We start from the raw sequence: 17,918 nt of genomic DNA, 5'->3' as shown, positions 1-17,918 counted from the left end.
AACTCAACCTTCGACCTTCAGTTCCGATTTTATGTATACATATAATACGACTCATTGGTAATCGCTTGCAAATGTACTGCTGCACACATAGGCTATTCCAGTTTCTAAATAGACCAACCTGCTCATTCTTCCCAAGTCACACCTTGACTTTGTCACTTATCGGCTTACTAACCCTAACCGTTTTCAAATGATTGTATGAGTGCCAATTGTTTATTCTATTCGTTGTCTGTCTGGAACTTATTTTTTGGTTTGACCACAAATACTAATTAACGCCTGACTTAACTGAATTAGCTCATTCGTCTTCTCAATTGTGTGTTATTTCGCTCCTCTTTCTCCTTGTATCTTCCCCCACTTCGTTTCCCTGATTGTCTGTTCAGACCAATGAGTTTACGAAATATAAATGTTCAAACTTCATTCTCGTGTTTGAATTGTTTTATTTCGTTATCTTCTAACTTGTATAACTATATACGAGGGTGGCTGAGATGTATAAGATCTAACTGGAGTCAGATAAAGGGCTTCTAAACCATATTAAACCTCGAAAACCCAGGTAGTGTTATGTTGCTTGTGAAGCATCAGCATAAGCCTGAAGATACGACTGGTATTCTTGCTTGACAACTAGCGACCAGTAGCACCTTCTATGTGCGAAGCTCTTTCCGCCCAATGGAAATCAGAAGTCAGACGAGAAGAGACAGGAAAGATATATTTGATACGTTATCAATATATCGAGAAAAGTTTGGTCTTAGCTAGCTAGTGAACGTAGGAGCTGTGTCCCACGCCGAGTTGAAACGTGATCTGGTACGGATGCATGACCGAAAGCCTTCAGCTAAACAAGTCCACTTAAACAACATGGTCAGCATCCAATGTCGAACACTTAATGAGCTATTGATTTTGGGGAATTATTTACAACTACAGATCACTCCCCCCCTAGTGAGGTAGTGATGCCCCTAAGACGTGACCAGCCAGAAGTTTAAACCCAACGAGTTTGTCGTTGGTAAACACTCTTCTGATAGCTTGCTTCGTTTAGCAGCGTCTGGTCGTCTTTCCTTACACTAAGGGACCAAAATGTACAACATAGCAATAAAGAAATAAAGTACAATGAAAATTTTGGTTCCTTTTGAAACCTCGTCGTTCTTTTCCAGCCGTCCTGGAAAAGAGAAAAAATAGAACGAGTGAGTGCATGTCGAAAATGCACGTACTTGCGTAAGGACACAAGATGAGCTGGAAAAAAACTAACACACGTGCGACAGCGTAAAAGCGATCGGAAAAAATATTGGTTCTTTTTTTGTTTTTGGGTTTTTTTATATATAAAGAAATATAAATACGCTCAAAAAAATAAAAATGTTTTGTTTTTGTTTTTTTTTGTTTTTTTTAAATAAATAAGGAAATGAGCATATTAAAAAAATTATTTTTTATAATAAATAATGAAAAGGGAATTCGAGATTAAGTTTGTGTCCTTCGCGCAATAGTCATTAAGATGTTCTGGAAATCTTACTCGTCTTCCAGAACGCGTTGTTTTAGGTTTATTTTCCGATGTTGACGAAGTGTCAAGGTGTGTGTCGGCTATTGTATGGGGTACTACAAGTGTAGGAGCCGTATCGTTCGATTGTACCGAAGGAAAATAGACGTAGATAGGGTTTCCTTCTAAGTACGCTGCTTTGAGGCAATCGATACTGATGCTATCGTTCGTGCCGTTCTTATCGACTACATAGTACTTGGGTTCACATTGAAGAACTTTGAAGGGTCCTTCGTATGCTGATTCAAAGTGTCGTCGATGTGAGTCTCGACGAACGAAAACGTGTGTACTAGTCGTAAGTCAGGTTGAACGAAAACATCAGTTGATTGAGGTCGAGTGTGAGCAGGTTTAACTGGACGCATTGCGTTTGTAAGACTACTCGCGTAAGAGCCTAGATCCATGTTCAATGAATAAGCCGAAGGATCTACGAATTCTCCTGGGAGTCGGAGTGTCGTCCCGTAAACCAGCTGAGATGCAGTGTATCCAATGTCAGCTTTCACTGCATTGCGGATACCTAGCAAGACGAGTGGAAGAGCGTCTGTCCACTGTGAAACGTTTGTAGCTGATAATGAAGCTTTAAGTTGTCGATGAAAACGTTCTACCAACCCGTTTGCTTGTGGGTGGTAGGCGGTCGCTCGGAAGCGAGTGATTCCTAATAGTGAGGTCAGACAACGGAAAAGTCCAGATTCGAACTGGCGTCCGCGGTCTGTAGTGATTGTGGAAGGGCAGCCGAAATTTGCTACCCATCGTTCGGCGAAAGCGCGAGCCACAGTTTCAGCAGTAATGTCCTTAATCGGTACTGCTTCTGGCCAGCGAGTAAAACGGTCTACGCATGTTAAGAAATATGAGTATCCATTTGAGTCGGGTAAGGGTCCTACCAAATCTAGATGGACGTTGTCGAAACGAGCGTCAGGGGTCTTGAAAAAGCCTAAGGGACATTTGTTGTGTCTTATGACGTTAGATTTCTGACAGCTTACACGGGAGCGTGCCCACTCCCTCACGTCTTTATTCATGCCAGGCCAACAAAAGCGTTCAGCTATAAGTTTGACTGTTGCACGAGCACCTGGATGAGAAAGATTGTGCAACGTATTGAAGACGTTGCGTCGATAATGTTTTGGTACTATTGGACGATCCCTACCTGTAGATGTGTCACACAGTAAGGTTTCCTTACCTGTTCCCATCTGCTTAATACTTAGTTTAAGAGTTGTCGAGGATAACTCATGCTGAAGATCAATGTCTTCTTTTTGAAGCTGAGCGAGTTTAAGAAGATCGATTCCTTGGAAACTGTTCAAGGAACTTATTCGAGACAAGGCGTCTGCGACTACATTGTTAGCTCCGGAAATGTGTTGTATGTCTGAAGTAAACTGTGAAATGTAGTCGAGTTGTCGAGACTCTCGCGGTGAGTACTTGTCTGAAGATGAAAATAAAGAGAAGGTAAGAGGTTTGTGATCGGTAAAAAGCGTGAATTCTCTTCCTTCGATGGAATGTTGGAAATGCCGTACAGCACAATACAAAGCTAAGAGTTCCCTACCGAACGTGCTGTACCTAGATTCCGCGTCTAGCAACCGTCTCGAGAAAAATATTAAAGGTTGCCATGAGTTTTTAACCCATTGTTGTAAGACTCTTCCGATTGCTGAGTCGGATGCGTCTACGGCGATACTAATGGGCGCTTGAGTGTCCTGATGAGCAAGCAGGGTTTCCTGAGCGATGTGTTCCTTAACTGTGGAGAATGCTTTACGGGCTGTGTCGTCTAAACTAATTGATTTTGCATTTCCACGAAGCTGGTCGGTCAACGGTTTCATAAGGGATGCGCATTTGGGTATGAACCGTCTGTAGAAACTTACAAGGCCGTTGAAAGTTCACAACTGCTTGATCGTGGTCGGTTCTGGGTAATCTAGAATGGCCGCCACTTTGCTTCTAAGTGGTCGGATGCCTCGGGCATCAATAGTGTGTCCTAAGAAGTCTAAGGAGTTGGTTCCGATTTGGCATTTCTGAATGTTTACAGTAATGCCATGCCTTTGGAGTCGATCGATAGCAATGTCCAGATGCTTGAGATGTGATTCTCTGTCCGGACTTGCTATTAGACAGTCATCAACATACGCATGTACGAAGTTGAGACCTCGGAAGACGTCGTCTATAAACCTTTGGAAGATTTTAGCCGCATTTCTTAAACCAAAAGGCATTCGTAGAGACCGAAAGGCATTCGTAGAAATTCGTAGAGTTCGAAAGGAGTTATAATGGCGGTTTTAGGAATGTCGTCAGTTGCTATCGGTATTTGGTTGTAAGCCTTAACCAAGTCGATTTCCTAAAAGACAGTTGTACCTTCCAAGGTAGCTGTCAAATCGTGAATGTGAGGCAACGGGTAACGATCGGAAATGGTATTAGCATTCAGACGCCGATAATCACCACTTGGACGCCAATCATTGCTGTCCTTTTTAAGGACCATGTGCAAAGGATATGACCATGGACTATTTGATGGTCGAATTATCCCTAAGTCTATCATGTGGTCGAATTCATTTTTAGCCAACCTAAGTTTTTCGGGAGCCAGTCGTCGTGCTACACTTACAGGTGGTCCTGTAGTCGAGATGTGATGTGTAAGATTGCTGGTTACACAAGGCAATTTCGGTTGCGGTTGATGTATCCCGGAGTATTTGTAGAGTAATGATTGATATAGGGAGTCTATGGCTTGCTTAATTGTAACTGGGGATAATCTGCAACCAGAAAAAGGAGTTACGCAAACGGATAACTTAGTGTTTCCGTCTATTAACTTTCGTGAGCGTGTGTAAAGAAGTAGATTGTGGTATTGTAAATATTGATATCAAATTGTGATTAATAATAATAGATATTTAAGAGTATTTGAATTATAGAATAAACTAATAATCCCAGAAACAACGCAATTAAATCAAGAAGTATCAGATGAGCATGGACGAACGTACTGTATTTGGAGTTCAAAGTCAAACAGTCATCAGTAAAAAAGAGTGATTGATCCATTCAAACGCCACGCCCGCCACAGCTTAAATGAGAATCCGAATTTCTGCGATCAATCGTACCCCTTCTCTTTATGTTCATCACGTGTCTGTCCAACTGTGTAATAGATGTAGGCTCTGTACAATCCAGAATATACTCATTAGTATTAGAATTAACAACCGAAACTGGAACAGACTCACCCCATTCCCGGAATTGCATACAATCATCATGTCGGTTGTGTAGTGAAACCTCTGATATCTAGAACTCGCATCATAGACATTCCAACACCATCCTCCCTCACGAAATAGTGTTGGGTCCTTACGTCACAATGTTACAACCAATTCGACGTTCCCGATTCGCATTATATTCTTATATCTCACACTACGATTATTATATGTTAATATTTGGGACTACACACTGACACGTAATGCGAGGCATGCCATCATGTGGTTTTGACTTGCAAAAAAGATAAATGATCATTAGAAACATCCAACTTAGTAGGATCACAAATTTTAGTACTAGTTTCAGCGAAATGAACCATGATATTAGAAACTGACTGAATGTGTCCAGTTTTACGTTTGAAGCATTTAGAATTACGAAATACACATGAATCAGATGTGTGAAACTTACCACAGGACAAGCATTTACCAAACTTGTGCTCATCTTCGTGAACTGTTCCACGACTTAATGAACTGTTATCTGAATAACCTTAAATACGTATCGGACTGCGACGACGTAGTGAAGTAGTGGAATTTGAACTATAGTACGAACTAGTAATCCCAGAACCAACGCAATTTGTTAAAGAAGTATTAGATGAGCCCGAACGAATGTTTTGTACTTGGGATTCAAAATCAAACAATCTTAAGTATAAAAAAAGACATTGGTTCATACAAACACCATACAAATGCATGTAAAACCTTTGTTTATAGGGCGTTTCGCCACTAAACATGTTATAATAACTCGCGTAGCCAAAACATGTACGAGGCGTGACGAACAACGTTACTCCCTTTAATTATTAACGAAGGCAAGTGTCAAGAGTTTGGGAAAGACTATTAAAAAGAAGCTGTTCAAGTATCTAGTTAAACACTTTATACCCTCAGATAAGCAATGTGATTTTATGGTTCACTCTACGTTTTTATTGAAATCTTGAACCGTTCACCATCGGACCGCCATTGGAAACGTGGAAACACTTTACCGCTGTTTCATCCCAGTACGACGATTCCCAGCAGCGCGCATTCACGATCCCGCACAAGGAACTTGAACCCAGGACCTTCTGTCTCGTGTCAAGTGTGAGGTAGATACTCACCAAAAACAGTGGAAGTTAGTCGCTCACTATGGTGGGCTGGTTGAAGTTAGACAATAGCACCATAAGATGGAGGCTCAGTGCTCTCCAGACTTAGCGTTCGCGAGATACCGAACGTCCTCGGTTCGGGTCCCTCAAGCGGAATCGAGTATGTACACTGCTGAGGGATCCGATGCTGGGACAAAAAGCGTACAGTTTTTGCAGGCTTCAAATGGTGATGTAATATTGATCAGTTCGTGATCACAATCCCATGCTGTTAATTTTACGCTAAATGACTGAAAAGCACTGCCATGTTGAGTACTTTTTAACCAATTTTTTGAGACCAGTTTGTATTTTGTAGGACATCCATCGTCAGGTCAGTGAGATTGAGGATAATAAAAGTAGGAACGTCGTGACAAGGAAAGCTTATGAGCATGAAATTACGTACACGGGTCAAAATCTATGGTTACGGGGCGTAAGCTATTGGCATTGAGCCTTGAATGTAGACAGCGGCTCTTGTGTTTTGTTTGCGTTGTAAGGCAATCGCAACATTATTGATTTCGGTTTCTAGTTTCATCTGACAGACTACCTTCAGCCAAAGTTTGAGTGCTGGTAATTGTTGTTGGTTACTCATGTTGTTAGTTTTAAACGTAATTTATGTGCCTAACGAGTTATCGGATCACTTATCAGATTTGTGTATACACAAATCAATCTGAATAATCTTTACTATAGGAAGGACAGAAATCCTACGGCCTGTGTTAGTTTTTTTCTAGTAAGCTTCTGGGAGTGTCTAACCTTTTCTTGAGTGAGTTAATTAAAGGGGTAGACACCACTTCGTGTAACAGGTTCTAAAGATTGATGACTCACTGTGTGGCCGACCATTATGTAAGAAATGTACAGATTGTGAAAATTGACAAAATAAATGCAAATACTAACAAAAAATATTTGCGAAATAGGTTTGCTGTGCTTATCTCAGCAACTGCGAAAACATGTATGGCATGGGTACTTTTTCATTCTTGGCTTTTCTATTTGTCTGATATGTCCTCTGAGATATCCTGATCTGGTAGGAAGAAAAGGAAAAGATATATCAGGTCCAAAACCATTGCTTAGTATCATATATATCAAAGTCAGATCACCTGTTAATATGCGATAGGCAGAGTAAAGAGGACTAGCTTTTCAAGCCGCTCTTTGTATGATAAACCTCAGATTTGTGGAACTGTACGGTAGTTGCCCTCTGTACTTTTCCGGGATACCTGAGTCAACCTGTTGACAGGGACTTGCAGCCTGAACACAGTTTTCAAGTTTGGATCTCACGAACGTTGTGTATACTGTAGTGAACGTATCAGTAACTAACTTGGTAAACGTCCGCCTTAAAGCCCATAGGGTTCCAAACCCCGTAGCTGCGACCTCGCGGCAGTGGGCTGACGCCTTAAAATCATGGCTCACTGTCACTCAAAGATCTTTGTGAGACCAAACTATGGCCACTGACTTCCCCTCTATGTTGTACATAGTCTTCTCGGTGAGACTATAATTTGTGAACCACCTTTGAGCGTTGCCGAAGTGACCCTGGGATTGTCCACCTATCCATCAGGGATAAATGAGGGTTGTAAACTTGTGTAAAGAATAAGGGTTCTGAATTACAGTTGATGGTTAGGGTTAGGAATTACATTTAGGGTTTTCATCACGAACTGACATCAGCTTCAATGCCAAAACACTATTTAGCCAGTCGGATGAATGAATTTCGCGTCACAGTCCAAGACTTGGTGTTTTATTTCTGGTTCATTCATAAGTTATAGTCTATGTCTTTTTTCTTCTATTATTACCTTCAGGTTCCCACACATAACTTACCTCCGATCCAGACGGAAACCTGTCAGCAACTTAATGCTATAGTATCACAATGGCAGGAGTAAAATTTATTAGAGTTTGCGAAGATGACAATGAAAGTCCTATTGAGGTCCCAATTGAAGATGATGGCACAGTACTTCTCGCCACATTGCAGTCCGTGTTTCCAAAGTCAACTGGTCTCAAATATTTAGCCCCTGAGTCAGGTTGCCTCAGGGGTGTAAGGCTTAATGATGGAAAACTCTTTGCTCCATCAGATGGATGGGTGCACGTTTATCAGTGTGCATTCCCTAGAGGTACGTTTATCTTTGTAAGGTATTCCGTAATCATATATAGATAATAAGCGAAAAGGTATAGAAGAAAAAGACATCTACAGTTCGAAGTTTAAAAAGCTAGAGGAGAAGAAGTGCACAGACCTAATTGTTTTAAACCTGGCCTGGAAAACTGATGAATCCACACTGAAGGAATATTTTTCACGTTACGGTGACCTCGTAACAGTTCAGGTATTTGTTGTTGTGTTTATCATTTTGCTCAGGTTAAGAGACATCCCGATTCCAATTTGAGCAAAGGGTACGGCTTCATTCGGTATAACGATATGGAATCACAAATTATGTGTCTGTCTGAACGACATAGTATAGATGGACGCTTGTGTGACGTAAGGATACCCATCTCCAAGGTAAGGATAAAGTTCTTACAAAATCCGTAGTTGGAAGGAGATCGTCAAGAAGTGAGCCGAAAAGTACATGTGGGTGGAATTACTGAGTCCATTACAGCCACTGTGCTAAGAGATTACTTTTCACAATTTGGTGCAGTAAGTTGCATGTTCATTGTTTATTTGCTGATAGGTACTCGATGTATTCATTCCCAAGCCGTTTCGTTCATTCGCCTTCGTATCATTCGAAGATCCTGAAGTTGCAGCGGAACTACTGGGGAAAGATCAAGTTATAGAAGGTGTTTGTGTATCAATTGGCTCTGCAGTTCCCAAATTACACCCTCAGCAAAATCGGAATGGTCCTATGTATCCTAATTCGCATTTTGGAAATTCGCACAACCCTTGGGGTACTCTGTTTTTATAGTAAATCCATCTTCTTTGCTTTTTAGCCTGGCAATACAACCCAGCAATGAATGTCCATGGTACACGTGATTTCAACCCTGGTATGTATAATTCCATGCACGGTTATAATATGGCGTCTCATTCACCACTCGGAAACAATTTCCCTTCATATCAGCGGCAATACAACTCATATGCAAACAGAATTAATATGTAGGGCTGGTATGTTTACCCATTTTTATTGAAGTAATCTCTTTTTAGTGATTATAGTTCTTCCCATCGCATTACGTTACTTAGTTTGTGTGAGAACATCAGTTTTTTAGATGTTTGGTCAAAAATATGTACCTATACTTGTACATGGAATCGTGGAATGCAGCCATTAACTCAGTAGACATACCTAATTTTTTCGAATGTTTAAACAATCCATTAATCAGTGGAGTGATTTTCAAGCTGTCACCTAATGCACGTTGACCAAGTGATGAGATAATGACTGAGATTAATAAAGTGACCAACGCTTATGATGTACTAAATTAGCTACCCCCGATCATATGAAAATTAAGGTGAATAATTCCGCGAGTTAATTAACTAAGTTAGCATGTATCATCACAGTATGTCTACTAAGTTGAGTTTATAGTATCATTTGAGTGTTCTTGATTATTATAATAAGATTTGTGTTATCAGTCCAATAGATCTAAGTCAAGTAAGTACCTAAGCAATCCAATAATGATCTCACATTTGTCGGAAATGAAATGCATTTTATGATATAAATGCAAGATTTTATTTCCAATCTGGAGAATCATTGCCTATTTAACTCTGCACAAATGTACCCCTTTATTGGTCGATGTAGTTATAGGTGTATTCGTTCACAAGATATAGTTGATGTTTTTAATGTCAAAGGCTTTATCAAACTAAGATATTCTTAGTAAGGCATTCATATTGATTCGAAGTGTTAATAGTTGGAGATTACCCCTGATAATAGAAATAATAATCCAAAAAATCTTGACAATACATCTCACATGATTGACATCAGTCCTATCAGTGGCATGGTTGTCTTTCACTTTCACAGGTTATTATTTGCAACCTTTTAGTAATGTAGTGCACATTGTAGTACAGAATACTTGCATGTTAGTGGGGGTATATAGTTTATAAGTCTCAAGTTCTTGTTTCCAGTTAGTTGTAAGGCTTGAATAGAAAATAATTATTGTCTCTTGTCTCTACATTTAATGAAGTTCAATAATCAAATATCTATTCATATTCCCAACTTTCTACGCCACATTGTGGGTAAGCTGGTCTTACCATCTGGAAAGTCCGTGTTTAATTTCAGCTATGATACCAACACTACGCAACTCTCCACTAATCAGTGAGCAACCAGCTTCCGTAACCACTTTGTGCTTTCATGTATCTAGATATTGAGTGCTCTTGCTAAAATTGTGAATTTTTCGTCTACAGTCACGATTGCTAGCGAAATACATAAACTAGTCAGTGAACTCACTTATTTCCTGTGCTCATTTGTTAATTACTTGCTTCCATACACATGTTGCCCTTCGTGGAGGAGCATGGACCGCCCACCAGCACTCCCCATCCAACCCTATCCTGGAAAATCCTTTCCAGTTGCTATTCATCTTTTCGATGTCTCCTTCAGATTCCCGACGCAGTGTGATCTTTGGTCTTTTTTTACGTTTCCCTCTACGATTCCAAGTTAGGGTTAGCATCGTGATTCAGTTTGGTGAATTCCATAATGTATGTCCTATCCACTTCCAACATCTTCCTGATTTTCTCCTCAGCTGGAAGTTGGTTTGTTCTCTTCCACAGTAAGCCGTTGCTGATGGTATCCGGTTAATGGACATTGAGTAACTTGTGTAGACAACTGTTCATAAATATTTGTACATTTTTGATGATAATTGTAGTAGTTCTCGAAGTTTCAGCTCCATACAGTAAGACTGTCTTGACGTTCTTACTGAAGATTGTGACTTCGATACTTGTTGACAGTTGTCTTGAGTTTCATATGTCCTTCAATTGTAGGAATGCTGCACTTGCTTTTCCAATCTCTATCTTTACGTCTGCATCAAGCCCTCTTTGTTCATCGATGATGATGGTGACCAGGTACGTGAAAGATTCTTTATCTTCCAGAGTTTCTCCATCAAGTGTGGTTGTGTTGGTGTTCTCTGTATTGGTATTGGGGATCTCTCTTTTTCCTTTATGTATGTTGGGGCCTACTGCTGCTACACTAATTGTCTTCACCTGCATTTATTGATGTGTATGTGATAGAAGAGCCAGGTCACCTGCGAAGTTCTGATCTTCTAATTGATTCTGAGCTGTCCATTGTATTCCATGTTTCCTCTCAGATGTCGAGGTTTTCATAATCCGGACAATCACCAGAAAAAAGAGTAAACAGCCTTATCTGACTGCGACCGTTACCTGGAATGCATCTGTCAGCTGTCCTCCAAGCACCACTTTGGATTGTAGTCGGTTGTGTGAATTTCGGATGATGTTGACGTTCTTCTCAGCTAATCACTCCATAGTGTGCAAGAAGTTTCCAAAATGTTCTATCCACATTGTTAAATGATTTCTTATAATCAAGGATGTATAGTGATGGGTTCCACTCAACTGATTTTTTAACGGTGATCGGTAGTGTCGCAATTTGGTCTGTGCACGACCGATCGTTACGGAATCTGGTCTGTTGATCTCGAAGCTGGAAGTCTACTGAATCTTTCATCCAATTCAGCATCACTTTGTTGAAATTTCTACCGGGTAGGTGTTAGTGATATTCCTCTGTAGTTTTCACATTTGCTCAGATCTCCTTTCTTTGATATCTTGATAAGCTATCCTTTTCTCCAGTCTGTCGGTGAGACTTGTTCTTCCCCCCAAATCTCCCAGAATAGAATGTGAGGCATGTTTGCAATTACTTCTGGGTCCAACTTTAGTGCTTCGGCTGGTATATTGTCAGGTCCTACTGCTTTCCCACTCCTGATTTGTCTGATGGCCATCCTGATTTCTTTCATCGTTGGTCGAGTGATAGCTGTGGGAAGGTCTGTGTGTGTTGCTTCGATGTCTAGTAGATTCAGTGGAGCTGGCATATTCAAGAGTTCCTCAAAGTATTCTACCGATCTGTTTCTTTGCTTTTAAATCTCGGTGATGTTCTTGCCTTCTTTGTCCTTGATCGGTCTCTCTAGTTTACTATATTTGGCTGCTAGTTTCTTTGTTGTATCATATAGCTGTCTCATATTTCCTCCCCTTGCAGCATTTTCCACTATCGTTGCCAGGTTTCCCACATAGTTCTACTTGTCGACTATAATGCTTCTCTTCACTTGCTTGTTTGCTTCTGCGTATTCAGCTTGTGCCTTGACTTTCGTTGCTGTTGTTCGACTGATGTTAATTGCTGTCTTCTTGTTCTCCCTTTCTTGAATCCTGTCAAGAGTTTTGATAAGGATCCACTTTTTATGATGATGCCTCTTGCGGCCCAACACCTCCTGACATGTTGAAGTTAGTGTTTCTTTGATCCTTTTCCAGTTGTCCTCCATCTTAATTTCTTCTTTGAGATTTTGTGGGGCTTAGAACCTGTTGTTGAGAGTTATTTTGAATTGGTTGAGTTTGTTAGTGTCTCTTAGGAATGCTGTATTGAACTTTTGTATTTGTGTTTCCCTAGCTGTCCAATGTTTCTTTAGGTTCAGTTTCATCTTGACCACAACCAGGTAGATGGTGATATGAAGCTCTGTCAAGTCTTCTTCTGGTTCTCACGTCTTCCATTGACCTTCTGAATTTTGTATTGGTACAAATATAATCGGTCTGATTCCGTGTATTGTGGTCCGGTGAGACCCATGTAGCTTTGGTGTATGTGTTTGTGTGGGAATATTGTGCCGCCTATAACCAATTTGTTGAATGCACATAAATTTGCGAATTACTCCCCATTCTCGTTCCTTTCTCCCCGTCAGTCCATGTCGTTTCATGGTATCTTCATATCCGGTGTTGTCCATTCCGACTTTGGCCTTTAAGGTCTGTCATCAGGATGATCAGGTCTTTTCGTGGACACTTCGCTATAATTGATTGCGGTTTCTCATAAAACTGATCTTTATTGTCGTCGTTGCTATCATTGGTGGGTGCATAACACTGGATAACATTCATCGTGATTCAATTCTTTGTTTTTTTTAAGGATGCTGTGATGATCCTGGACCCGTGAGATTCCCAATCGTATAAGTGTAATACGTGCTTCCTTTGACATCATCAGAGCAACACTCCGAGTGTGCGAAGCATTTTCCTCATCGTGACCGTATTACAGCAGCTTCTCTCCCGTACGTAGCCTTTGTTGTCCAGCTTGTGTCCAATGGGTTTCTCTGATTCCGAGTACTGCCATGTTGTATCTCCTCATTTCCATTGCTATTTGACTGGTCTTCCCGGTCTCCCACATCGTCCGTACGTTCCATGTATCTATAGAAATTGTTGCTGTGGTTGTTAGAAGCGGCATCGGCCTCATAATTTCTGAAGAATATCGGCTTTCATCATGAGGCGTCATAATTCTTCTTTCAACTTTTAGGGCAGAGTTTAAATGGTTTAATTTGTTTAATCTGGTTGGTGTTTTTCAGTAAGATTTTTTTCTACCGAATGGTGTTGATGACCCAATGCGCAACTCTCCTTTACTCGGGCGTGGGACAGAGTGTAACTCTAGATGAGCTACAGGCGGGGTTGCTCGTTTGTTAGTAGATATCAAAATGTAGGACCAATCATGCTTTGACTTTATTTTACTTTGTACCTGAGTAATAATTTGAACTTGAAGCAGTTTAATTTTAGTGAATATATCTTGCTGTATAATCGGTGACCATACGAACTGGATACTGCAAATCAATTAGATGGGAAAGCTTATTTGATTTTTCTATATCAACGCATGTCTTTGTCTTTAGTAGATGTAATGACTCACCGTAATGTTTCTCACAAATACACAAAATTAGGTTGTGTATATAAGCATCATTTCTTCAAATGTGAACATCGTTCTAGATGTACAGCCAATTTTCTTATAACGTTATAAAGTGGTGCCATCTTCACTATGAGAACAAAGTGATCTCAAACCAGTTTTCAGATACTTTAACAAACTAGGTACCTATTAATAGAAAGAAGCATGTTTGAAAGTTTAGTGTGGTGAATACTTCTAATTTATTGGTACTTCAAGTATATTAAAGCAAAAATATTCCAGGTGAATACGCAAATCTCTTATTACTTTCTCACTGTATCATTTTATTGGCAGTCATCAATGTAATAATTACTCAATTACTTCTTTCTTATTATCCATAAAGATTTATAGTTTGATCAATACGTACTCTCCATGTTTTGTATTTAAAGTTTAAATCTAATAAATGTATATTTTTCAAACTTCTTATGAATTTTCTCTTATTCATGTGGTTTTAAATATTTAACGAAGTCGTTTAGGAAGTTTAAAAAGAGGTTCTGTATGTGTCGACACCCATCAGTAAGATGTACTTATAACTTCGAAGAAACTTAATAATATTCAACTCGTAAGTAATCTCGTATAAGATCGGTTGCCAAAAGTAACTAATATCATACTGTATAATCCTTAGTACTTCGTTAACCTATTTTCACCTACTCTTTCTTTGTTTCTTTGTCCGTAAAGTAACAAACAAATGGTACTCTGTAACTGCATGATAGTTCAGCAACGAAGATAAAAGTCACCTTCAGGCAATGCTGTTATTTTGTATCATATTAAAGTATCTTCTTGGTTTTTTGTTCACAACAATAAAAAGTAGTTCCTTGTTAAAATATAAATAGTCTGGACAGCTTTGGTCCACTAGGGTGTTTGGTACCTGAGTGGTTGCGCCACAGGATTGGGCTGAGCTGTTCGAATTGTAACGTTGAAGCCTTTATAGTGTCTGGTTCTGGACAGCTTAATCGTTCCATTTTTAAGTTACAAATTAAAGCACAACATAGCAGATTGTTATGTAATAGGGAAGTAGGGAAATACCATAGGTGGCTAAATATTATCGTTCATTGAGAAGCAAAAGTAGCTTCATTACACAAAATATATTGTTTGTCAATTGTTAACAATAAAATGAAATGTGATTATTAGCTTCTGTATAATAAAAAAAATAATTTAACTTTGTTCGTTTTATCTATATACTCTTTCCAATTTAGCTTTGAACGTCTGTGTTTGTCTGTACAAAAAGAGTGAATCATCAGAAAGGCTACATCAAATTTTCTACTGAGTTTCTGCAATTGGTTCCACTGATGATAATAATGCGTGATGATGAATGAATGATGAATTGACCATGCACATAAATCACATTAAGTCCATATTTTATACTGTAATATATGTTCTCATAAGTATGCGTTTGATTGTGTTTATTAAAATGCGTTTGTTTTCTTAATGTTAAACTTAGTGGATTTTATTGTACGTGTGTGTTAACACATCCTTACGTGTTTACTTACGTTAAATAGCCTATTCATCTTGTTAAGCACTGAATGTTATCAAACTCTCTTTTTATCATTGTGTGTAGCGTTTAATTTACATTTCCATACTAAAATATTTGAATTGACTTCATAATCTTTTTCTTAAAGAATATCGTAGCATCATCATAAAATACACTTATTTATTACGTGTGTCCCTGAAAGAAATCCAGCTACAAAATATGTTTTGTGACAAATAAGGTCATATACATCTATGAAATATTTTATCCTCGTACATATGAAAACACTTGAGAAAGTTTTCTGTCCGCTTGCACACTGGGAGATTATACCTTAAAGATAGTATATCATAAGCAAGTATTATTTGATTCTTAAGGTGAATCAGAAATGTTTTTGTTGCTTCTTTTGTTTGTTTAAACTGCTGTGATGTTGTGACGTAGTAATGTGGATTTTGTTATTTCAAGGATTGAATTATTCACCTAAACCAACTCAATGGTTAATATGACTGAAAAATTAATACTATTATGTAATTGTCATTTTATTTTCAGTGTAAACAATAGTCATCAGTCGTATTAAGCTGTCGCGTTTTAGGGTTTGACTGAGCAATAGTGATTAAATATTTAGACAGTTTGTACACCTAATTGCTTGTGTATTAAAAATAAGTCGCAATTGGTTCTTCCGATTGTTTCTAGGTGTTGTTGTGTAATCGTGATTGATTTGATTTCAAGACCAATACTTTTTTCAGTTGATAACTAACGAAGTAAGTAATGTTGTAAGTAGATCAAGTGTCGGTTATCCGACTAATTTCTTAATGAACGTTCATCGTCCAGTTCATAGATGTAAGAATTTAGAGTGGAAAACATTCTTTACAAAGTGTAATATGGTTGACTATTTATCAAACCGATCCTAGATTGGGTAACTTTGTAATCAAGGCTCATGAATGTCAGATAACAGAGCTCCCTCAAAATTATCATTGACCATTTTTATGCTTTTTTGTACAATTTTATCTAACCTTAATCCTCCGTCTAATCATTTTCAAATGTCATCTGATGGGTTTTATTGTGATATTAAGCATCATGGTAGTACAGCTCAGAATGTCGATTTCACTGTAGTACTCGTAAATCATTATGTGAACTCTAATTAGTTCGTTAGTACCTGTCTCATCAGTCATTTGTTGTGATTATTAAAACTCGTCTTACCAGGTGATTATTAATTTGAGAACTCATTTACCAGGTCGTTTCATGTAATCGAACTGGTGATACCACGTGGATCTCCAAACAAGCTGGCGAGGCGAGATTCGAACTTGCAACTTACTGGTTAAAGTTCAAGAGCCTTAATCACTGATCCATCAGTCATACTAATTTTCTGTTTATTTGTATGATTACTGTATTGTTGCAGGCACTGGATAGTGCTAAAGATATCGTGCACTCTAGAGATTTTTTACTAGTTTGATCCATAATTGCTATGATATGTTTTGGGCGAAATTGTGTTCCTTTCTGTACAACTGGTTTATTGTAAAACGTTAATAAATGGTCTTCAATTGTATGTATGATCATGATCCTACCCAATAGTCTAAACTAGAGTAGGTGGAGTGAGGTTTAAAATTTCAATCATTCATTGAATATTAAACTATATAATTAGTGAATCTCAGTCCTATCGTATCAAATCTCTGTACTTACTAAATCATACGATATCCATTATAATTAAAACATGGAAAAGTTTTTAGAAATAACTTCATGATATCCTGTTTTATTTGGGAATATTGTCAACATTTATTAATTACAAACCTCTAATTTCGTACACACTATCAAACAGTTATATTGAATTGATCTATCGACAAACTAGTTTGTATGTAACTGAACATTCAGTATTCTGTTTTCTGTCGTAATCGAAAATTTTATGGTAAACTATTGATCGCATATGGTCATTAACATTCTCGCCGTTCGAATTAGATCAAATAAAGGTGGACAGATTTTCCTTCCAAACTGCAATCTGGTGAACATTATAAACCTTTAAAAGACATTAAATCTAAATTGGGTGTATTTTTTCTTATTTGTGTACTGCCGGGCTGTTCTTGTTTTTATTATCAAATAGTTCATGTGTATTTTGTTTCTACAATATATAATGTTAAAATTAAGACAATAGATTGACACCTGGTAGAGCTTACTAGAATACTACACAAACTTCGATTAATACTCTTAACAACGTAAGTAAAGTTTTCACTATGTATGTGCGTTATGCACGTAAATAAATTGATTATCTGCTTTTAAGAAACATGAATTCCTGTAGCTATCATGAAAGATTAAGGTCATGCTCATAAATTTTGCGAACTGATTAATTAAACCTTTTTACTTTTATAATCAGCCAGTTTTTTAAATCTCATTTTAATTAAACAAATATGTAAATACATTTGTATCTTTACTCTTATGTTTGAATTGTTTAGATACAATACTTATCTATTCTGAATGTACTAATAAATATGCTGTTCACATTTTTCTATTGTAACAGTAGTAGTGTGAAAAGTTGTTTAGTTTTTACTATTTTTAACCTTGAACACGCTTTTAATTACTAACCGCCTATGCACATAGTGAATTGTCTGCTTATCAATATCTTGTAGATTCTGTGTGGCGATTCATATTTTCAGCAACTACTAGTTTTTAAATTATGATTATATTGTTAGTTGTTGCCACAAGATTATTTCTTCACTCTTTAAGATAAATTTACTGAAGTAATCTCTAAATCTATTGTGTGATCAGAATACTTTCAGTAGATTGATGTTGAGCAGTCGTAAATACCTATGGATACGGTACAAATGTGCATTTGTCCGAACTATCATATCTGACAGGACAGCTGAG

At 38.2% G+C, this 17,918-nt stretch overlaps 1 protein-coding gene across 1 annotated transcript; it reads left to right on the top strand.

Annotated features, from left to right (window-relative positions):
* Window positions 1-6,298: 6,298 nt before the first annotated feature.
* Window positions 6,299-8,872, top strand: Smp_051300 (tar DNA-binding protein, putative; the record flags this gene model as incomplete). Its single annotated transcript, XM_018790528.1, has 7 exons — window positions 6,299-6,374; window positions 7,592-7,900; window positions 7,941-8,107; window positions 8,140-8,280; window positions 8,311-8,415; window positions 8,450-8,663; window positions 8,706-8,872. Exons 2-7 carry the CDS (start codon window positions 7,660-7,662, stop codon window positions 8,870-8,872), a joined length of 1,035 nt encoding a protein of 344 aa, XP_018646161.1. The 5' UTR covers window positions 6,299-6,374; window positions 7,592-7,659.
* Between the last annotated feature and the right edge of the window lie 9,046 nt (window positions 8,873-17,918).

Source organism: Schistosoma mansoni, assembly GCF_000237925.1.
Source record: "Schistosoma mansoni, WGS project CABG00000000 data, supercontig 0062, strain Puerto Rico, whole genome shotgun sequence".
NCBI lineage: Eukaryota > Metazoa > Platyhelminthes > Trematoda > Strigeidida > Schistosomatidae > Schistosoma > Schistosoma mansoni.
This window is presented reverse-complemented; position numbering and strand designations above follow the sequence as displayed.